Source organism: Salmo salar, chromosome ssa12 (genome assembly GCF_905237065.1).
Source record: "Salmo salar chromosome ssa12, Ssal_v3.1, whole genome shotgun sequence".
NCBI lineage: Eukaryota > Metazoa > Chordata > Actinopteri > Salmoniformes > Salmonidae > Salmo > Salmo salar.
This window is the reverse complement of record NC_059453.1, coordinates 70,413,336-70,437,910: the sequence shown is the minus strand read 5'-3', so window position 1 is coordinate 70,437,910 and position 24,575 is coordinate 70,413,336. Positions and strand designations below refer to the sequence as shown.

Below are 24,575 nucleotides of genomic sequence, written 5' to 3'. Positions count from 1 at the left end.
CTTTTAAAAGAACGGTTTCATTCTTTCCCTGGCGGTCTGACCAGTCATCCACAAACAATATATCCAAGGCTGAGAACATGCACGTTTGGCGTTTTGTGGAACCCCTTCACCCCGTTGTTCGCCTATTGAGACTCGGCACCGTCATCGCAGCCCCTCACTATCACTCTGCGTTATCGAAGATGGCAGGTGGATGCTCTTTAATTGTGGAAAGCATATATGGATGGATATTCTTATCAAAATTAGATAATGAGCCTGCGTTCCGTTTACAAACGTGGAAGTGCAGTACAACTTTGTAAAATCTCCACAGACCAGGGTGATCTAGCTCCATACCCTTATTTAGCCTTGGCCTATTGCAACTTGCTTGAAATGTTACAGAGAGGAAAAATCTGTGATGTAAAACTAAAATAAATGAATACACAAATAAATAAACAAATAAATACATGTAATACAAGTAAAGATATCTGAAGTAAACCAGAAATCTCATGAATGTGTGCCCAGGGTGAGCCACTGTGAGCCCTGCTCAGAGATGAAAGTGGAAATAAATAAAAGGCTAAATTTAATCTGCTTTAAAACCCTTCAACACAACGTTTGTGCTTCAAACTCAGAGAGTGAGGGGCTGATTGGGGATAAATACATTTCTTACCATGCCTGCAAGCTATTACACCCCACTCCAACACAGCTGCCTATTCAACAGACACCGTTTCCATTAGACCTACTTGCTCTAATAAGTCTTAACGTTATTAAATGCAATTTGGATGGTAAACTGCATTAGAGAGAAGACGAATCTTTGTATGAATTAAAAAGCACATTTCGTGTTCTGAGTTAACCTATTGAGGACAGATCTGACGCGATCAATTCCAACATTCTGATGTGACACTGTTGCAAGCGAAATCATATCTCAGAATGAATATATCAGAATGCAGCCCGATTCAATTGTTCGATGTAAAACGTGGTAAACAGACTCCTGTTTTTTTATTCGTGTGTAAAGCATCGAATAAGAATGATACAAATGATCAGAAAAAATAGCAATAAGATTAAGATTGCACTTAAACATTCGGCAACAGTTCACCTTGGATTGCAACATGATAACATCTCTTCGAAATCAGAGACCGACATTTTACAATGGGTCAATTTGTCTGAAGTTTTAAGCATATCTGTTTACAAACGGAAAGACCAACATTTTTCCATGATTAAGCACACCATACAGAGCTAAAAAACACAATGGTCCGACCTCTAAATGAATAAATGGACACAAGCCATTAAAAAAAGAAAGAACCGTTTTGCACCATCAAATGCGCTTTCTCCTCCAACAGACTATTCCGTAATATTACAAAACTATCTACCAGCGGGGTGTACTGAATAATTCATTTCCCTTTATATCTACCCTGCCCTTTGTCCACACTTTTTTTTTATCTCTCTCTCTTTGCGGGTTTTTGAATGAGAATGGACTGACCCTTTTTGCTGCCCTGCTTTCTAGGATTTACCTTTGTACCTTGGAATCTTCACTTTAGAAAAGCGTCAATGGACGAGAGAGGTTGTGCGACTGAAGTTCATCTTCAAGTTTGCAGAAGTTTGGCAGTGTCTTTTATGGGGAAAAGCTTTTTGTGAACTCTTATCTAAACCCTATTCAAGGATGTTTGATCATCTTAAAGGGCGACCTTTGTCTCTTTCAGGAAAGGTTTGTATAAGCACTGTGATTTCTCTCTCTCCCTACAGGCTACTCAATGTCAGAGAGCGCACTGACAAGTGGCACAATAGCACGAACCTACTAACTGAATGAAATGTTTCATATAGGCTTATATAAAAATTAAAATTAACAATGAATCTGAGTTATCTTAAAAGACTAGCTAAATAAATCAATAATGTCATGCATCCCTATTACCTAATGTTAAAAATAACATATTCACATTAAGAGTTTGTTTGTTTGAAAAATGTGTATTACAAACTAGTTCATGTGTGCATGTCTTAATATAATTGCCATGAGTATTAGAGGAATATGGCTGCAGAGAAGTTTCCCTCTTCGTCTCAGTTTAACTGACAAGAGATGTAGCGCCTCTAACTGACAGTGATTGTCAAATGGGTCAACTGTCAGCTGTCGTTTAGGGGATCCTTAAAAGAGCGCGAGAGGAATTTGTCACATAAATAATTGAGTAATTGAGTAAGGACTGGCTGGGACTTAAAAGCAGGAATGAATGCACCAATCTGTGAGAGGCTCTTCAGATTTACCGTAAATGTATAAGAATTTCCCAAGAAATATATAGGAAAAAACATTTAAATAAATTGTTGACCTAGTTGAAAACGATAAAAGATGATACAAATTAACCTCCAAATAATAATGTAATAATAATTAGTTGTATAATAGGAATAGGATCTACTAAAGTGTAGTAATAATAATAATAACAATAATAATAACAATAATAACAACAATAATAATAATTATCGTTGTTGATAATGTTGGTATTGCAATAATGAATCATGGGCCTAATAGAGAATTATTGTGTGTGTATTGGCTACCGTAGATTGTATTTTTGTTTAATACCACAAATATTAATGACACGATTTAGTCACAATTTATAGCAAAATAAACTGACGTTTTTCTTTGCTGGCCTACCTTTATCGCCGAGAATGCCATCGATGCTATGCTTTGTTTTCTTTTCCCCGTCTTCATCCTTCTTGTCACTGTCGTCGTCGTCATCTTTCTTGCCGAATCGCGCCCTCAGAACTCGGCTGATGGAACTCACTGAAAACAAAACAAGCCTTGGATTACATTGAAGTCCTAGTACTTTTGTGTATACATTAATTATATATTTCTTCAAATGTATAGATTCATGTCAAGACATGGTGAACAATTCTGAAGTCACAAAAATAGAAGTAAAATAAGTAAAAACTGCATTCCAAATGTGCGCATACCAGACTATAGTCTTACAGTAATCACCATAAGAAGGAAAAGTTGCTTACCAGATGAAGCCTCACCTGAAGGAACAGTGCTTCTGTCGCACACCCCGTCCTTCAGCAGCTTGTCCCGAATTTCCCAACTGAACATCCCGGGGTTTTCTCGCTTGTACTCTTCAATCCGCTTCTCCACGTCCGGAGTTGCTACCTGCTGTGGGTTTGAAAATGTACAACGGCCAAACACAGAGAGGGGAAAGTCGAAGCAATTTTTAAGTCACATGAAGAACATGATCTTGTAATGTCTATGGATACAAATACACATAACAAAGCTGATATATAGACTTGTTTCCCTGGGGGGGAGTTTGAAATGGAGGCACATGCCTTCTTTCGACATTACAAACCAAGGCCTATAGACGACTTCCTGATTGTAGGTCTAGTGACTTTTTTGTTATCGAGTTGTAGGCCTATGGTTCATGTCTTCATAGGCTACCTCACAAATCATACCCACACAAAACTGCACGTATTTTACTCTATGCAATACCTATAATCAGAACTTCTAGACTATAGGCCTAACTAATGTTTCTATGTTGAAAATGTTGCCTCATGCATGCAGGTGTGTAAAAGAAGAAGAAGAAGAAGACAGACATACGGATGGAAGGTCAAGGTGTATCTGAAGTTTGTCGATTGTGAAATAATGTAGAGACTAGTCCTCCACTCACCCTGGGCTTGCTGCCTCCTATAGCCCCGGGACGAATCGAACCGGTCTCCTGGTACCGACAGAGGATTTTGGAGACGCAACCATGGGAAACTCGTAGCTGTCGCGAGATTACGCAGGGTCGGATGCCGTGGTGGGCCATCTCTACTATCTTGTGTCGGATATGATTTGGCAGCGGCCTCCCGTTGATGAACACTCCACCGAGCTGGTTCACCCGACCTTGGCCCAGGGGGGTTGATACTGTTCCACAATAAACATATTCAGGTCCTGCATATTGTCCTGATGATATTGATATTGTTAAAGTTTAATGCGAAAGAGATCAAGTTAGACAACAATGCAATGACAAAGAGGGCAACGTGAAAATAGGCTTAGGATAAACAATTAAATATATGAAATTGGTTTGATGCTATATAATTCATTGATATCTTACTGAAAGTTATTTCACATAGACAATAATTAAAATCAAAATTAGTGCGCCAAGGCCTGTATAGTTATTGACAATCAAATGCAATCAATTCAGATAGGCTACTCACATTCGCCTATCATAATGATAATTACAAAATTATAATATTAATAATAATCATTGTCGTCGTCTCAACCATGATAAGAATACATTAGCCTAATAATAATTGTATGGACGTGCCGAATAGCATTGACGTTTATGATAATATACCATAATGTAGGCACTTTCCAAACATATCCCACAGCCCATCCATTCTCACTAGAGAACGCAGACAAACTCATTCCCAGTCAGCCTGGCTGGCAGGATGTATAATTAGAGCCATAGAGCACTTGAGCATCCAATTTCGCATTCAAGAGGCACTAAAGAGTGTGACACTTTCCACCTTGATTATTCCTAGTCATGCTGTACAAATATTGATGTGATCCTTTGAGCCATCTCTTTGCTGTGTATTTTACTTCCATTTGTAGCAGCAGGATACTTCAACAAATCCTGGAGCGTCAGTAACTTGCAAGCTACGTGGTTTTGTGTATTTTCGTTAAAAGCTCTTGAGCACGAACGAACTCGCTGTGACTGGGAACGATTGCCATAAATACATGAAAATACAAATTGCTATTTTTCCGCGCATATGCTAAGATATTTTTTGGTATTTCCTCGCATAGTTTATCATTTAACTGATACAATTATCTTAGCGACAATGTCACCATTGGTTTGGTAACTTTTCAATAAGGAGGATAGGTCTATTACGCATTAAAAATTAAATGAAGTCAAATATTGATCATCCATATTGTCATTGAACATTTGCATAAAGTAACAATTATAAATTATACTTTAAAAGTAGTCCTATACTTCTAAAATCAACATGCAGGCCTGTCAAGCAATGTTAGCCTGTCTACTCTGATATATAAAACAACAATTTCAATGTCCTTGTAGGCGTAAATCAATAGACAAATCGAAAACACAATTGCCTCATATTTCACAAAGATGAGCTACAAAAAAAATTAAAACACAATTCCCTAATATTTCCTAATATTTTACAAAGATGAGCTATAACCTGCCTTCAAGCTGACGAGTTTGTTTTTCTTACAACTCTCTAGAAAGATTTTCCAAATAAGAAAATATGACATACCTTCCAAAGGGAATCCGGTGCGGGGGTAGTTCTGGCCTGGCGCAGGGCGCATCATTCGAGGCACTGTTCCTGGTAAAGTAGCCATTCTAGCTACTGGAGAAACACCTAGTGGGCACTGGTACCAAATTCTTACTCGCGCAAAGTCCAGACAAGAAAATGTAGGTCTTTGCGGATAGGATGCAACGAAATGTCTTCTCTCAAAAGGATAAAAAAATCGAACTATAAATCGTAGTCCCAGACAGAGAAACTCGTAAATACTGAAACCCCTCCAACATAAAAAGTGGTGATGTTAGTCAGAGAAACGCCGGGGTAAAAGAAGACCCCAATAGTGAGGAGGTTTGTGGTGTGTAAAGGGAGGGGATACACCTTGCACTCGAATGTGTAAATGGGCAAAGGTTATTTAAGTCTTTGCCTTGATATACTTAGTGGTCAACAGCTAGTTTTGATAACGTCTGCTTGCTGGTTGAAAGTGTCAGTGGCCAACTTTGGCGCATGTTGTAGGAGGAGACAGAAGAGCCCGCCGATAGGCTCGACGGCCTTTCTTTTATTCATGATGGGAGAGTGGGTATAGCCACGGACCTGCCGACCAATCACACAACGGCATAGGACGTAAAGCACACATTTCGTTTTGAATTCATTGCATCACTACCTTTACTTTACAAAACAAAGAAAGTAAACTAAACAGATGTGATAGTAATCCTTGTACCTGAATAAAAAAACGACTTATTTGCTCTGTCCACACGTGAATCAATCGTTCAGAAGATGTGTGAATGTTATGAATACATATCTACATGTGTGTATGTAGGCTACATCAATATTCATAAAAGCACATTTTATGTTTGTGTATATCTATGTGTGTGTGTGTGTGTGTGTGTGTGTGTGTGTGTGTGTGTGTGTGTGTGTGTGTGTGTGTGTGTGTTAGGTTGTGTTTGTGTGTGTCTAGAAGACAGACGTTAGTTCCAGAATGAAATGATTTCTTCAGGTCAACTTTTTATAACATCAGACATTGATTTGAGGTGTAACATTATAGGAAAAAGACTACATTTAAAGGGCAAGGAAGGTTAAAGTTCACAAAATATTAGGCCTGCTCCAATAGGCCTATTCCCTCGCGCATCGCTACCCACATTACCATGGGGATGGATTGGATCTTTAAGTTGAGGGACCGAGGTGTCTTAGCAAGCTTGAAGAAATCTGGCACAGCGGGCTATGACGCCGGACCACACCAATAAGCTGCATTCATTTATTGAAAGGGAACTTTGCCCTCATAAATCGTAGAAAGGGGCCCAACAAGCGAAACGTAAGTGGCCTAACTGTGAGTTGCAAAGCATGCAATGACCAATAATCGGGATTAGTGAAGGCCTATCTGGTATATATCTGTTTCAACGACTTTTCAATTGCATATTTAAGTAATTGTAATTTAATGAATTGAAACAATTGTCTGACGGGAAATTGTATGTACAACGCACTCAAACAATACAAATGGAATATAATATAAATAAATATAAATAAATAAAGTCTTCAAAAAAGTGAATTTACAGAGATGTAGGCTATTAGAGGTGATTTCTACTGAAAGTAGCTCACAGGAATGTATAATTCAAAATCATGATCTGACGTACAGCTTACATTTTTAAAGACACGTTTTTGACATTTTTGCAAAGGCTAATTCAATATGATCTACTAGATATCAACGTTCTCTGCTGCAGATGACACCTGTGGCTAGCCTAGGTTCCACGGACATCCGTGGAATTCAATAGCACAATATAGGTTAAGAAATGTCATTTTGGATGTTAACATTTTAACTTTCATTAGGCCTAAAATTGCGTGTCAAGAATGTCAAATCGTTTTAGTAATACGTGCAAGCTTATTGGTATAGCCTACCACCCATTGTGGTAGTATAACAACAGGTAGGCATAAAGAACATTTACAAGAGGGATCTTTCGAATAGCAATAGCTTAAAGCCAATTGTAATAAAATGAATAGGTTAAAACTATTACATTCTTAAGTAAGAAAGATTTGCGTGTGTCAACTCTGTGGGCCTGCCGTGCATAGGAAATTGTGTGACAATCGCCGTGGAAAACACTCCTGGTGGAAGGCAATTTCACAAATAATTTTTGCAACAATTAGGGAGTGTGCAGGGGTGAAATGGCGATTTCACATGCAGATGCGCCGGTGGGGAGGACCTGGTACCCTGCCGAATAGCTACGACTCTCACTCTCCCGCTTTGGTTTGCTTCACATGGGATAAAAAGGCACAAAGAGCCCGCCTCACCCTCCTGGGAAGACTCACCGAGCATTAAGTCAAGCATCAATCACTTGAAAACCAAACAAAGCGTTTTCCAGAAAAACATTCTTTAGATGGAAACTTCGGCAGCGCCTCTACAAGGTCTGGGTATCTCCTCTCTCTCTCTCCCTCTCTCTCTCGATAAAGAGATGTCTGTAAATCAACTTCCCTCAAGTGTGTATTTTGAACCTCTGGATAATGTAAGGCAGCTTCAGTATGTTTTTTACTTAAAGTGTCCTTTCAAGTTTGTGTCTTTGCTTTTTTGAAATTCCTGTAAAATAATATGGAACATTTTAATTGTAGAACTATAAAATCAATAAAATCAACAAAATGTGAACATTCACATTTTGTTCCATCTTCACTTTGGCTTTCTTTAGTGTGGTCCTAAATCAAATGCAAATGCTGATGACAATGATGATAATAACAATGATTCATATTATTTAAAACAATGTTACAGATAATATAGTTTTAACAATGTGAATATCAACACTATCAGGCAATATCTTTTATACAATTGTGTGTTTTGTCTGTTCCACTTGATTTTAGGTTTCCAATAGGGGCTATGTAAAAATTACAGGACTACCCTGCCGAAATAACCAGCCATGCATTATCACTCAATACATTTATTTGCGATCCACAACCACAATTCAGCCACATTACTAAAATTGAGAGTTCTCATAAAATATTATTTTCTAAACTCTTGGCATACAATGACACCAAAAGACTTGAGACTTTTTTTAGGTGAGTGAAAATTAAGCATTGTGCGCTATATCATTTACACAATCGTTGTATTCTCGTTTTGGCTGCATGATCAGTTCAATACTTTTAGGCGCGTGATGGCTCAATGAGGTGCGCTCTGTCCGCTAGTGGGCGACGATGTCGTCACTTTACAACACCTCTCTATGTGCTCTTATATTCACAAGGTAAACGAATGGCTGATGAAAGTACAGCAAACTACTACATGCAGGATCATTTCTGGTGAGCCTTTCTGTCTGAGGGGGATACTGGGTATTTGTCCAGAGAAAGATGTCTCATTGTGACCTTTGACAGTTGATTGACACGGGTCCTCCAGGCTATACGTCATGTTTACCATCAGGGGTATTCACATCCAGCCCCTCTCTCTGCATCTGATTCCAAGAAGGGACTGTCACTTGTTCTTTTTCAAATTCACAAGCCAGAGAACACTTCTCATTTTATCATATTGTCTCCAATCTTATCTTGATCAGTGGTTTGTTCTTCAAACACTTTGCTACATAGCCTCATTATTTGTGACATGGCAATTACCCAAGTTTCTTTTTAGCTCATAGGTGAATACTGCTGTTTCTCTGCAAGGCATCCTATCTCCCTCCTTCATCAACTCATAGTGTGCCTTGTACAATATTTAGCTATTCATGTTGGAAGTACACAAAGAAAACCTTTGGTGAGAGGCATTGCCTATTTAACCATTATCTTTCTGAACAAAGTCAAGTATTGCATGAATAAAGCTTTACTTAATCTTGTGGGGTTACCGTCTGCTAGTATTCATTTCCAAGTGTTACTTCCCTAAGATATGACTATTTTCCCAGTGCAGTTCTCTCTTTCATATAAACGTCTATCTCCAGCACAAATATGGAACGCTTATCATTTTGTTGGTGTGAAAAAGTGTATATTACTGAATTGTAACAAATTGTACACTGTATAGTGTACACTACCCACTGCAAAGGAGAAAAATATATTTGCAACATAAAACAAAATTGGTTACAGACAACCAATTCAACTATTTCCCACTAAGAAAAATTGCAAATCTTGGGTCCTTTACCAATGTCCAAAACTTGAAAAACATAAGATATACTGTTAACCAGTAATCATAGAGCTTCTTGTTATTTTACACTCTCTTATAAGAAAAGACCCCTTCATACTACAAAGCTCTATTTGTTTCTCTCTGGAGTCTCTGACTTCTCACGCAGCTTGTGGGCTCCACTTTGCATGCACTGTTTCTTTAATTTTGAGCTATACTTGATGTATCTGAAAATGATCATGTTGAAGAAAAACACAACAATGTTACTTCTAAAATATTTCATGTTCATATAGAGGTGATAGAACGGTAGAGCGGTCTCTATCTCTCCTCTGTGGCCTGGACTGTGTTCAGACAGGTGTGACTGCTGCAGAGCACTGGCAGGAGACCCAGGCGCAGGAGACCCAGGCGCAGGAGACCCAGGCGCAGGAGACCCAGGCTCAGGAGACCCAGGCGCAGGAGACCCAGGCGCAGGAGACCCAGGCGCAGGAGACCCAGGCACAGGAGACCCAGGCGCAGGAGACCCAGGCGCAGGAGACCCAGGCGCAGGAGACCCAGGCGCAGGAGACCCAGGCGCAGGAGACCCAGGCGCAGGAGACCCAGGCTCAGGAGACGGCCCTCCCACTCCCAGAGAACGTAACGTGGTTCTGCAGCCCTGACACTGTGACGCTGTCTGCTCTGCATGTCCAGTGGAATCTTGTTAACTTGCTGAGGCATGTTCACATCTGCTCGGAATTATCCAAATGTTTTATTGCTTCCTTATGGGAATTATTTGATCAGGATGCGGAGAGAGAGCATATATATAAAACAGTCTTGTAAGAGGGAAGCAGAGCTGCTTTCTAAACTTTGTGCTTTCATTAATCAGAGGGTGCTGCTCAGAGATGCTCATCTCATTAGTACAGACAGACAGACACGGGCTCCAGGGAGACACTGGACAATGTCAAAATCAAAAGCACATCATAAGGGGGAGGGGATGAGGCCCACAAGATAGACATGACCATGACAGATTGGAGTGGAGGGCAGGTGAACTCCATCACTATCCCCCAAGAGGAGAGGAGAGAGAAGTGGGGGAGTGGAGGTGACATCAGTCAGGCAGCAAGTGTCCCCAGCTGGATGGGTGGGTGGGGGATGAAGGGGGTGGAGGGTGATCCATGGCAGCGTGGGTGACATCCTGTCACTGCACATTATTGCATGAATCCTGTTGTCGTATCATAACATAACAAGCTCACTGGATTGGTATACAGTAGACATGTCACTGGTAGTAGACAGAAGCATTGGAGATGAAGAGCCTGCCCAACTAGTTTGATTTAGGCCATTTGAACGTGGGAAATAGTTAGGTGTTCCTATCTGTGTGTGTAAGGTGTGGGAGGTTAACATCCTGCCACTGAGAAAGAGAGGAATAGCTGTCCTTTATTCTCACTAAACAACCTACAGAGGCACAAACAAGCTGATCCTGGCATAGCCAAAAGTCCTTATCGCCTTGTGGCAGAGCCTACCTGTCCTCTTCAGTCAAGCTGCCCTAGTATCGCTCTACTGTCAAATATAACTCCACTTCAAATAGCCCCTCCAGTTAGAGTCTGTGTGTGTTTTGTTTGTATACAGGGCCTTCGGAAAGTGGAGCCTTGGACACTCTTAAAGGGAGTGCTCCTAATCTCAGTTTGTTACCTGTATAAAAGACAGCTGTCCACAGAAGCAATCAATCAATCAAATTCCAAACTCTCCACCATGGCCAAGACCAAATAGCTCTCCAAGGATGTCAGGGACAAGATTGTAGACCTACACAAGGCTGGAATGGGCTACAAGACCATCGTCAAGCAGCTTGGTGAGAAGGTGACAACAGTTGGTGTGATTATTTGCAAATGGAAGAAACACAAAAGAACTGTCAATCTCCCTCGGCCTGGGGCTCCATACAAGATCTCACCTCGTGGAGTTGCAATGATCATGAGAACGGTGAGGAATCAGCCCAGAACTACACGGGAGGATCTTGTCAATGATCTCAAGGCAGCTGGGACCATAGTCACCAAGAAAACAATTGGTAACACACTACGTCGTGAAGGATTGAAATCCCAAAACACCCAAAACAAGACCCAAAACACACGGCCAAGGCAACAAAGGAGTGGCTCAAGAAGAAGCACATTAAGGTCCTGGAGTGGCCTAGCCAGTCTCCAGACCTTAATCCCATAGAAAATCTGTGGAGGGAGCTGAAGGTTCGAGTTGCCAAACGTCAGCCTCGAAACCTTAATGACTTGGAGAAGATCTGCAAAGAGGAGTGGGACAAAATCCCTCCTGAGATGTGTGCAAAACTGGTGGCCAACTACAAGAAACGTCTGACCTCTGTGATTGCCAACAAGGGTTTTGCCACCAAGTACTAAGTCATGTTTTGCAGAGGGGTCAAATACTTATTTCCCTCATGAAAATGCAAATAATTTTATAACATTTTTGACATGCGTTTTTCTGGATTTCTTTGTTGTTATTCTGTCTCTCACTGTTGAAATAAACCTACCATTAAAATTATAGACTGATCATTTCTTTGTCAGTGGGCAAAAGTACAAAATCAGCAGGGGATCAAATACTTTTTTCCCTCACTGTAACATCTCTGGAGAGACCTGAAAAAAGCTGTGCAGCAACGCTCCCCATCCAACCTGATAGAGCTTGAGAGGATTTGCAGAGAAGAATGAGAGAAACTCCCCAAATATAGTAGTGCCAAGCTTGTAGTGTCATAGCCAAGAAGACTTGAGGCTGTAATTGCATCCAAAGGTGCTAAAACAAAGTACTGAGTAAAGGGTCAGAGTACTTATAAATTAGCCAACAATTCTAAAAACCTGTTTTTGCTTTGTCATTATGGGTTATTGTGCGTAGATTGATGAGGAAATGTTTTTTAATACATTTTAGAATAAGGCTGTAACGTAACGAAACGTGGAAAAAGTCAAGGGGCCTGAATACTTTCCAAATGCATTGTATGTATAGTGTTGTGGAGGTATCATGCCTGTTCCCCATAGATCTGCAAAGCAAGGTATTTTACCATAAACTATTTAATTGCATATATCCAATTATTTGATGATTTGCATCACACCATCACACGAGCATTAAGATAACAGGTAAATGGTGTAAAACAAGTCCTAGCTGCTCCTGCTGTGTGTTGAGTAGGAGGACAGCCTGTAGAGCCATTCAGATAACAACCCAGTTGGTTTGTCTGTCAGAGGAGGACCATGTCAGTCTAAGTGTTTTGTTTGTTGTATCACTGAAAGCCTAATTGAAGATAACTTATGGAAGCATCAAACATTGAGCAGATATTACCTTATTTTAATAGTGACGCAGGTTTGTATATGAGTAAACACTCATTTTATGATTGAAAACACATTCCGGAATCTTGACCTAGACCATATATTGTATATATTTAAAGTGTTATTCCATTATCACCATTTCATTTCTTCTCTAAAGAGGCCATCAATTAATTATAATTGCCAAGTAAGAGTTAGTTTATTAAAGTTATATTACTGCTAAAACACAAAGTAAAGATTAGAGCAAGCATGAGATTTCATTCCGAGAGCATGTGAGCATGAATATTTCAAACAATATTTCTGTGACTAATTTAAGTGGAAATCTAAAACCTATTTGATTAATTTCTCTTGGTTGATGTCTGATAAATTCCACTAAATCCCTTTGCATATTAACACAAGAGATGTATACTCAGTGTACAAAACTTTAGGAACACTTGCCCTTCCATGACATAGACTGACCAGGTGAATCCAGGTGAACGCTATGATCCCTTATTGATGTCACTTGTTAAATCCACTTCAATCAGTGTAGATGAAGGGAGGAGACAGGCTACAACATGTTTGAGCCTTGAGACAGTTGATACATGGATTGTGTCTGTGTGCCATTCAGAGTGTGAATGGGCAAGACAAAATATTGAAGTGCCTTTTAAAGGGGTATGGTAGTAGGTTCCAGGCGCAATGAGTTGAGCCAAGAACTGCAAAGATGCTGGGTTTTTCACACTCAAGCATTGGAGTCAACATGGGCCAGCATCACTGAGGAATGCTTTCAACACCTTGTAGAGTCCATGCCCCAATGAATTGAGGCTGTTCTGAGGGCAGAAGAGGATGCAACTCAGTATTAGGAAGGTGTTCCTAATGTTTTGTAAACTCAGTGTACATCCTGAGTGGTTTTTGTATTAGCTAATTAATACGTTGTATAATTAGAAAATCTAATCAAACTCCACTTCCCTCTCACCACAGTGTGTGACCTGCTGTAGTGGTCAACTAAGCTAATTGTCCACATTGTCCATACCTCTTACGCGTCAGTAAGCTCCAGTATGACAACAGTGATAAACAAGCAACAATCTATAAACCAAAATGATGTGCTCCATGTACCACATTGTGAATATAGTGTACAGTTCAACAAATAGACGTGTGCGTGTGCATGTCTGTGTGTGTCTGTGTAAGTGCATGTGATGTGTGTGTACAATATGTGAAAGAACCCCATGCTGTGGCACCATGCTCTGATGTGCATGCCAAATCCTCTCGTCCTTTCTCAAAATCAACCAGCCTTGCTCCGCAGCCTCCCCTCGTCCAGCAGATATCTGTGGACCCTGGGATGGTGAGCAGGTCATGACCCCTGACCCCTGAGGAGAAGTCACAGTGAGTGGACTGTGTTCCCCAAACATAATCCCTTTAACAAGCTGTGACTATGCAGACCAGCTACTGATCAGCTACTGTCTGCACCACTCCAGACTACAGGCACATCTCAGACTGAAGCAGATTAAACTAAAGGGACCATCATGTTCGTCATAGCCTTCACAAACCAATGGAGCTCTCATTCACCTCCTGGATAATGGAGGTTTCTGTTTTGCCAATGCTCTTTAAAGTGTTATCTGTTCTTTTCATGCCTTTGTGCTTAAGTACATGTTTCTAAAATATTTGTCTGAAAGATGTGCTGCATGTACACCAGAAGACATCAGAAGGCCATGTGACCATGTCCATTTACAAATTGTCTAATAAAGATGTTGATGCTGTTTTAGAGATGGATGCATCCATTTAGCATTATCTGCTCGACAGTCAGAGGCAACAACAAACTCCTAGCAGCATGTGATGGACTAGTCGTGTTTTGCTCTTAATCAGTTAAGGAAGCCTCTCTTTGAAAAGCCAATGGAAGAAAGCAAGTCCTTTGTTTAATGAAGATGAAAGTAACAGCTTCCATTTTGCATGCTGACACAATTAGTCTCACTGAATCCATCTGAGAGATCATTCTGTGGAAAAATACATAATTTGATCCTCAACATGTGAGAGCCAAAGTTCCCCTGTGTCTGTCTCTGTTGGGCCCATGGGTCTGTAGAGGGTGATGGCACCACTGTAGCTGGACAGAGACAATTAAAACAGCAGGGGACTGAGTCAGACTCAAGACTTTGAAATGAACTGATGAGATGGTCTGACATTTATTGATGTGGGGAGTTATTGATTAAACATGTATAGAAGTTCTACAGGGTGGAGGAGTTTTGGTTCTAATGAGACTAACTTAACCTTCAGGTCTCGGCCATATATAGAGAGACATGGATTTGGATCTGAATACTTCTCCAGTAAAGTTATGAAAATATGGAACCTCACAAATTTGACTATGTTCCAAAAGAATAATGATCTATTTCTGTCCTTTTCCGTAGAAGATGATGTCCTGATTCAGTAGTGCACAAACTTAGAGAAAATCTAATGGAATCGTATTGCAAACAGAGCGGCAGGTAGCCTAGTGGTTAAGAGGTTTGGGCCAGTAACCGAAAGCCGACTGGTGAAAATTCTGTTGATGTGCCCTTGAGCAAGGCACTTAAACCCTAATTGCTCATGTAAGTTGCTCTGGATAAGAACGTAAATTACTAAAATGTAACTCTAAAATGTCTTGTAAATCACACTGAAGACAATGTGGTGGTTTCTGTCAAGATGTGAAACGCAAATGTTAGCAGAACAGACAATCTAATTGGCGTCATGGGAGAGTGTGGAGCTTCATCTGGCCTCCTTGGCACCCCCTCTCCTCAATAATCTGCCTGATAAAATGCATATTTGGCAAAGAAATTCTGGTTAAAACATTATCCCATTGAACGTGTGAAACTGGCTTACTGGTCCTACGCGGAGTTCACCCACCTCTCTGTTTTCTGAGTCGGCATGGGCTGTTCACTCTTTATGGGAGACCACTTACTCATGTCTTTTCATCAAGCCCAATGTCTGGTCCAATCCACCGGAGGGGACCTTTCAGTCTTAGCTATATTTTAGCTTGGGTATATTTTACAGTTAACTGCATTTACACACTGTGTTGTTTGCAACCATTATCCGCTTTTAAAACATGATCATCATTTCTTTAGGTGGACAAATTCTATCGCGATATATACATGCATTTAATTTAAGGCCTTGTCTTAAAGTGATCCTTTCTACCTCTTTCCTGGTACATTATCTGGTCATCTGAGCGCCTCTAACTGAACAGTCACAGACGATTATAGCAGGACAACTCGTCTTGGTGTCCAAAGAGCATGGGGTCCTCATGAGAGTCTCAGCTACCAATGGAATCAATGTCAGTGTTCAGTTAATCACGCACTGCAGATTCACCATGTAAGATGCATTTTGCTTGCTCGCAAACTGTGAAAAGTGCCTATTCATTTAAAAAAAATGGCACAGAAAAGTGGTCAGCGTAATTATGACGTTGTTGCCCTGAATACCATCTCTAGTCCTTTAATGGCCGTCTACAACTGCACATGACTGGGCCTCTTGGATTGCAAATGAACTGGTTAACCAAATGATCTAACGTGCATCATTTTGGGTTATGTACTTTAGAAGTACACATTTGTTGAATAATATTCAAACCAAAATGCATGTGTGGTCGTGTCTCATACAATATCTAAATAATAACCAAACAATAACATGCTATCCAGTCACTAGGTGTAAAATAATTATATTAATATGATGGAAATGCACATAAATAAGAGACATTAATAACATTACAACTAAATACAGAATAATCTATTCCACAAAAAGATAATATCCAAAAGCTAATTCAATGGACGACAATGGGTGATTTTGTAGTTTTGTACCGTGTAATGATGATTAGTGGTGGAAAAAGTACCCAATTGTCATACTTGAGTTAAAGTTAAGACACCTTAATAGAAAATGACTCAAGTAAAAGTGAAAGTCACCCAGTAAAATACTACTTGAGTAAAAGTCTAAAAGTGTTTGGTTTTAAATATACTTAAATATCAAAAGAAAATGTAAAAGTAAAAGTATTAATCATTTCAAATTCCTTATATTAAGCAAACCAGAATGCACAATTGTTTGTGTTTTTTTAAATTTAAGGATAGCCAGGGGCGTACGCCAACACTCACACATAATTCAGAAACAAAGCATTTGTGTTCAGTGAGTCGCCAGATCAGAGGCAATAGAGATGACCAGGGATGTTCTCTTGATAAGTGCGTGAATTGGACCATTTTCCTGTCCTGCTAAACATTCAAAATGTAACGAGTACTTGTGGGTGTCAGGGAAAATGTATTGAGTAAAAAGTACATCATTTTCTTTAGGAATATAGTGAAGTAAAAGTTGTCAAAAATATAAACAGTCAAGTAAAGTACAGATACCCCAAAAACGACTTAATTAGTACTTTAAAGCATTTTTACTTCAGTACTTTACACCACTGATGATGACATGATCCCACTGGGAACAGACTTCAGTTCAACGTCTAGTTTTGATTTACATTTGGTTGAGGTCACTAAGGTGAATTCGACATGAAAACAACAAACATTTCACAAAGTTATTGGATTTGTGAAGTTGGGTGAAAAGAAGACAACATTCCCTTACATTGATTACTTTTTGCAAATCCAATCAGTTTCCAGGTTGATTTATTCTCTTCACATTGCGTTTTTTTGTTGGAATGACTTGAGAAAAAAAATACGTTGATTCAACCAGTGTTTGCCAAGTGGGATCGACATGTAGATCTCTCTGTCGAAAATATATCCTCAACATTATTCTATTTTTTTCTATAAATTGTGTATGAAGGATGAGAAAATGACAAACATGTTCACATAAGCAAAACAGTTTTCTTTAAAATTTCTGTGACCGAGTAGGCCACACAGTAATAACGGACCGTATAACAGTACAGGAGTCACTGCTATGTCTTTTGGACATAGAAGTAACTGCCAAAATTAAGGAAACACTTGAGTAAATGATGCTTAGGGTGATGTATAAAAATTCCCAGTTTCCCATTATTTTGGCTACCATGGGTAGAAGAAATCTCAGTTACTTGGAAAGAGGGGTCTCAAAGGATTATAGGGGGTTTAAATGGTGTTTATGTGGTAGGTGATGTCTGTAGCAAATTGAGTTACAAAACAACGATGCATCTGCTAAAATCAACTATAATTCGGAGGACAAAATGTCTAGTTTTTGGTAAAGTGTCTTATTTTAAATACATTTGACATTTTCGCTCGAATTTGGTAAATTTTCACCCCAAATTTTTACTGAAATGCGTCCGGATGAAATCCTCAGCTCACTAGTTGCCTCCTGAGTGGCGCAGTGGTCTAAAGCATCACAGTGCTTGAGGCGTCACTACAGCCCCGGGTTCAATCCCAGGCTGAGGCAGCGCACAATTGGCCCAGCGTCATCCGGGTTAGGGGAGGGTTTGGCCGGCTGAGATTTCCTTGTGGTGGGCCGGGCACCTGCAAACTGACTTCAGTCGCCAGCTGGACAGTGTTTTCTTAGACACATTGGTGTGGCTGGCTTCCAGGTTAAGAAAGCAGTGTGTTAACGAGCAGAACGGCTTGGCAGGGTTGTGTTTCAGAGGACTCTCAACCCTTGCCTCTCCCAAGTCTGTAGGGGAGTTGCAGCAATGGGACAAGACTGCAACTACCACTAGGGTAATAAAAAAAATTGCAGCACACTTAAAAACTATTTATCATTACTTATTTGAATAAAACACAACATATGTTGCTGTAGTTTGTCCATAAATCATGAAAACTGTATCTATACTAATTGAAGTTTACATTAAACTGATATTTATTAAGTACAAACATAGTATCTGTGGACATCTGTCTCATTACTCAATTTCCTGTAAACATTCCAATCAGTTGTTAAATACAATTTTATTCACCCACGATGCAGTTTAGTACATTTAGTACATTTGAGCACAAGTTTAGTAGATTATATGCCTTCAGAATGAGGTTCTTATTCTCAAACACCCCTTTCAACACACTTGGCCTTCTCCTTCCCGAAACAGCTAAAGAGCTCAAATCAAGTCAGATTTAATTTTAAGATAATTGTATAATTTCATTTGAAATATAACATTTTTCAGTGTTATGTTAAACTCAGGCCTTTTCATTAGTAGAGCAAAGTTCAAAAATATTACAAATATAGATTTGTTTATTACGGTTTTGGACTTCGAAAACTGTTACGTAATGAGAATTGTGTGAAAATGTTGCTAAAATGCATAATATCTGATCAATAAACATAATAAAAATTATGAAATCGATTAGTACAGATCCTGATCTCAGTGATTCAAGAGGAAATATTGTGAAAAATAACAATTGAGATGTTTTTTGTTGTTGACAGTTTGGTGAGAATTACGTGTGTGTATCACTGTCACCAGAGGCATATCCCATGAAGCAAGCTAGATCTACTTAGGGTTGTCTAAAGCTAACCAGCTTTAGTTAGCTTCACATTCCAGCTCAGGCTTCATCCATACTACGACGGTGGATATTGAAAGAAAAGTGATCTTGCAAATTCATCAGACTATGGCTGAAATAGGCTTTTAGAGGTGCCGTCAATTTTTATTTTTTTATTTTATTTTTTTACTTATCCTTAAATCCGACTTTGGTGTGCTTATGAATGTACAACCGCAAGCACCTTTCCCCACTCCTGTCGATACAATTATTTTAGTATGTCAAACAAAAGTGTTACTGTGCACATGGCCACCGTAAGATGTTTTAAGGTGTGGGTGCTGAGGAGTATTTTTCTCCGCTCATTCAGGGGTAACTCATTTTATCAGGGGGTGCTGCAACACCACTACATCCTGCTGCTATGACTGCGAATTAAGTTTAAAAGGGATTTCTGTCCTTACTAAATGTATAATGTGATATATTTTAACATTACACATTTTTAACACACAAAAAAACTTTTCATGAATAAAATATTTTATCAGTCATCTTTCTCAAATGAAGGGGATGATGACGCAATCTTTGCAAGAGGGATGGAATCTGATTTCATTGGTCCTCAACTCGTGGCTCAGTATTTAATTCAGGGTAAGTGGAGTTAGCCTGCCTCAGAGCAGGTTAGTTCTGAAGGATTCGCTGCTATAGAAATTTACCTGGCAAAAAGGTGAGCCACTTTCGTATGACTGGTTATCCTGAGTTGAACTCAGAGTTGACCAGAGTTACCTTGCTAACTCCTCAAACCTGCTTAGTAGGATACCCCTCAGATCTCAACCCAATTGAACACTGATGGTAGATTCTGGAGCGGCGCCCAAGGCTGCGTTTTCCACCAGCATCAACAAAACACCAAATTATGGAATTTCTCATGGTTGAACGGTGTCACATCCCTCCAAGAGCTCCAGACACTTGCAGAATCTACGCCAAGGGGCATTGAAGCTGTTCTGGCGGCTCGTAGTTGCCCAACGCCCAATTAAGACTGTTGGTGTTTCCTTTATTTTGGCAGTTACCTGTATGTAGTATCTGTTATCAAATATAACTATGCGTTCATTCAGAGACAAAGGGCTATCTGAGTCTGACCCCTCAGAGAAAACCATGTGTTTGTCACACACACAGGAACAGCATCTCTCCACAACAGGAGTGTGAAATCACCATGTTCCAACAGCGACGGAGTGGGGCTCCCAAAGGGAACAAATATCAGTGCACCCGGTGTACATCATGCAAAGCACTGAACCCTCTATTCATGGGTCACTCTCAGGAAATCAATGTTTCTATCCTGCTGTTGCAGTTGCTGGAACGAGAGTATAACTTGTGTAATCATCTAAAGACATCTAGAATGAGAAGAGATCTACATTGGTCTGACTTTTAAATTAAAATCAAATCGAGGCATTAACCACCTTTTTGAACATCTTTTATAATTGCAATCCATCACAAATAATTACACATACATTTTCCTTTACTCAAATAAATACAGTATACTTTTAGAGTCTCTGTTTCATTTTACCAGACCTGATAGCCTACTACAATTCAACAAATGTATGTATTTTCAATCGTTAATGGCTGAAAAATAACTGAACATTTCATTAGATAGGCAAAATAAATATTTAAATCAATATGTATTGATTTTGATACACATCCTGGGCCATGATGTTTCTATAAAAAATATATTAGACGTTTGTGACTGTATCTTAAATCCATAAAAACTATCATAAGTGTAAAGTGTACAACTTTACATGCAAAAATATCCTTATCCTCGTGTTTATAACGCCCTTCAAGAGCTCGGACAGTGCAGCGTAGTCCACTTGCGCCATCTGGTGGACAGCAACAAAAATGAGAGGAAACGCTTCAAGGAACATCACTTCCTGTTTAAAAATGGCTGTGCAAGTACGGCATTATGTAATATACAAAACGTTATTGAGCTTTTACGTATTTGTTTGACCTCTTTTGCAGCGTATACCGAAACATGGTCCGTCTATGTAAGTATGATCCGGTTGCTATTTAGCTAACACTATCAACATGGGCTAGCTAGTAAGCAGGAGTGGTACTAGTAAGCCTATACGTCAGCTCGATGTTGCTGTAACGTTACTGTGTAGTTAGCTAGGCTAGCCTCAGTGATTGGTATAGCTAACGTTAGATAACACTATGATATTTCTAATAAGTAGCCAAATGTCCCTTTCATGGAATTCAAAACAGATACTTAGCTACATCATAGCTAGGAATTATGTTACGTTATGGGATGGTATGCAAGTCTTTAGGTAGGTAGCTTTCGGTCCAGGGATAGGGTTATAGCTAGCTAATTAGTATTCTCTTGGTTACTTTGACAAAAAAATAATAATTGACGCGCTAATGATTTATTGTCCAGACGTGAAATACTGTTGGATGATTTTCACATTTATTTCTCATGATTAAACCGAGTTCCAGCATGTTTTACCGTGGTTGTTGTGAAGTTATCCAGTTTCGAGTATATTGCAGATACTGATGCGTTGTGCGGCCTGACGTTTGCCATAAACATTTCATGAATCCCTAACTAACCCGCCTAAGCACCTGGTAACGTTCACACTATTTACATGACAAACTGACTGAATTGACGTAAGACGGACCCTAGTGATGAAAATGACTTACCAACCAAACAACCAATGACAGTTTTTCACACTGATTCTTTTTAGAGAAAACATCCCAGTTCAAATGCTGTTCTAAATAAATAAAAAAATCGGGCAATTTAATTGCATATGCATTGTACCTTTTTTATAAAACAATACATTCAGATTTCGTTGTATTATTCTTACAGCATCCTTCCTACTGAAGACATACCATGGAGGACACATTGTCATCAGATTGGCAATGGCTGGCCACAAACAGTCTAACAGACCTTTCTACCGGATTGTGTCAGCTTACAACAAGCGAGCACGAGACAGTAAATACATAGAACAGCTAGGCTCTTATGACCCCCTGCCAAACATCTACAATGAGAAACTGGTCAGTTTCAACTCTGACAGGATCAAGTACTGGATGGGCTGTGGTGCACATCCAACGAAGCCTGTGGCCAAACTTCTAGGTGTGTTCTGTCTACACTCACCCTGAAAACACACACTTTCCAGGTTTATTGAAACAACCAATGTAAGGCCTACATCATGCAAAATACACTAAATCACAGGTTAATAAACTAACTTTTAACTACTCAATACCTCCACTAAAGTCTCAATGCTACCTTGGAATCTATGTGGTCTAAGTTACTGTCATCCCTCCCATCTCTGTTCCTGTAGGACTTGCTGGGTTCTTCCCCCTGCATCCCATGACAGTAACAGAGGCAGAGCGTCGCAGGGCCCTGGCAGAACGAGCAGAACGAGCAGCTCTGGAGGAGGTAGATAAGCAGCAGGAACTATGAGAGCTGCAGTGTTGGAACGTGTGGGATTGTCAAGCGTAGCAGGATGTGGGCAATGTGCACGAAGGACAGCCATATATGCCATTCCCCTCCCAAAAGGCTGACTGTTCCCAGTGAAAGCCTTTGTTCTATGTGTAACTATGAATATTCAGAAGCAGTGCTTTTCCTACAGCTTTTCTTATGTAACCAGTGTGCAGTGTATTCACATCTTTATAGCAATACATTTGTTTAATAAACAGTTTCTTGTGGTTCAAGTTATAAATTACCATTGTGTTTGGGATGTTTCCAAATCATACCTTTTTTAGAGTAACATTTGCTAAATGCCACTTTGCTCAATGAATGTTTTGAATACTGTTTTCAGAAAGTAGGGGATTGTGTAATAGCTCAGTCGCTTATCAATTGATGATCAAAGCAAGTATTTAATTTTTTTTCCGTTTATGGTTTGGCTGTGTTTACAGATATTCCACTACTGACATGTTTCCAAGGTAAAACAAATATGAATGTTGCGTAATGTTAAAAGTCCCTGTGGTAAATCAATAAACTGTTTGATGCAATATTTAAGTTCCTCTAACACAGGAGAGTAATGCAATAGGTGGGTGGGTATGTTGACAGGATCTACAATGATTTAACTTCCTCTCTTTTGTTCAATGTCACATTTATTGTCTTCCATCCCTAGAACTTTCTTGGTGAAACTATCTTAATGGACAGTTCTTGGTGACACTTCAAATACTTTAACACAAGTATTTTAATGCATTACATTCTCAAATGGCAAGAGACTGCTGTTCCAACAAGGAAAGTAAAGCATTTGTATCAAGTTTCAAGTGCTTATTGTCACATGTACAGTGAAATGCTTTTCTTGCTTGCTCTTTCCCAACAATGCAGTAATCGATGTCAGTAGTACAATAAAAAAACAAAGTGAAGTAGAACAAAAATACATGAGAAACAGAAGAACACAAGTAAGTAAGCTATATACAGGGTCAGATTCAATACCATAATTACAATGTGCAGGGAGTGGTAGGGTTAGATATGTATAGGGGTAAGGGGACTAGGCATCGGGATATATGATAAAAAGAGTAGCAGCAGCGTACAGTGCATTCGGAAAGTATTCAGACCCCTTGAATTTTTCAAAATGTTGTTACGTTACGGCCTTATTCTAAAATGGGTTAAATAAAACATTTACCTCATCGATCTACACACAATACCCCATAATGACAAAGCGAAAACAGGTTTTTACAAATGTTTGTAAAAATATTAAAATACAGAAATACCTTATTTACATAAGTATTCAGACCCTTTGCTTTGAGATTCGCAATTGAGCTCAGGAGCATCCTTTTTCCATTGCTCATCCTTGAGATGTTTATACAACTTGGAGTCCACCTGTGGTACATTTAATTGATTGGACATGATTTGAAAAGGAACACACCTTTATATAAGGTCCCACAGTTGACAGTGCATGTCAGATCAAAAACCAAAGGAGAAGGAATTGTTCGTAGAGCGCAGAGACAGGATTGTGTAGAGGCACAGATCTAGGGAAGGGTACCAAACAATTTCTGCAGCATTGAAGGTCCCCAAGAACACAGTGGCCATCATTCTTAAATGTAAGAAGTTTGGATCCACCAAGACTCTTCTTAGAGCTGGCCGCCCAGCCAAATTGAGCAATCGGGGTAGAAAGGCCTTGGTCAGGGAGGTGACAAAGAACCTGATGGTCACCGACAGAGCTCCAGAGTTCGTCTGTGGAGATGGGAGAAACTTCCAGAAGGACAACCATCTCTGCAGCACTCCACCAATCAGGCCTTTATGGTAGAGCGGCCACTCCTCAGTAAAAGGCACATGACAGCCCGCTTGGAGTTTGCCAAAAGGCACCTAAAGGACTCAGAATATTTGAGAAAAAAGATTCTCTGGTCTGATGAAACCAAGATTGGCCTGAATGCCAAACATCACCTCTGGAGGAAATCTGTCACCATCCCTACGGTGAAGCATGGTGGTGGCAGCATCATGCTGTGGGGATGTTTTTCAGCGGCAGGGACTGGGAGACTAGTCAGGATCGAGGGAAAGATGAACGGAGCAAAGTACAGAGATCCTTGATGAAAACTTGCTCCAAAATCTGCTCCCTAAGCACACAGCCAAGACAAAGCAGGAGTGGCTTTGGGACAAGTCTCTGAATATCCTTGAGTGGTCCAGCCAGAGCCCAGACTTGAACCCGATTGAACATCTCTGGAGAGACCTGAAAATAGCTGTGCAGCAACGCTCCCCATCCAACCTGACAGAGCTTGAGAGGA

At 39.8% G+C, this 24,575-nt stretch overlaps 2 protein-coding genes across 9 annotated transcripts in view; one reads left to right on the top strand and one right to left on the bottom strand.

The window, feature by feature from the left end:
• The window catches only part of pax7a (paired box 7a), a 66,902-nt gene extending 61,198 nt beyond the window's left edge, over nucleotides 1–5,704 (bottom strand). For 2 of the 8 annotated variants that reach the window (XM_014133077.2, XM_014133078.2), the window contains exons 1-4: nucleotides 5,197–5,704; nucleotides 3,612–3,886; nucleotides 2,974–3,103; nucleotides 2,612–2,740 (exon numbers count right to left, since the gene is read on the bottom strand). In XM_014133077.2, coding sequence (XP_013988552.1) covers nucleotides 2,612–2,740; nucleotides 2,974–3,103; nucleotides 3,612–3,886; nucleotides 5,197–5,281 — 619 coding nt within the window. In that variant the 5' untranslated portion in view covers nucleotides 5,282–5,704. 8 annotated transcript variants of the gene reach the window in all.
• A 15,021-nt stretch (nucleotides 5,705–20,725) lies between these two features.
• mrps16 (mitochondrial ribosomal protein S16) lies at nucleotides 20,726–22,852 on the top strand. The gene is made up of 3 exons (XM_014133614.2): nucleotides 20,726–20,890; nucleotides 21,703–21,969; nucleotides 22,178–22,852. The coding sequence occupies exons 1-3, from the start codon at nucleotides 20,878–20,880 to the stop codon at nucleotides 22,297–22,299; spliced, it is 402 nt and encodes a 133-aa protein (XP_013989089.1). The 5' UTR covers nucleotides 20,726–20,877; the 3' UTR covers nucleotides 22,300–22,852.
• The last annotated feature ends 1,723 nt before the right edge of the window (nucleotides 22,853–24,575 follow it).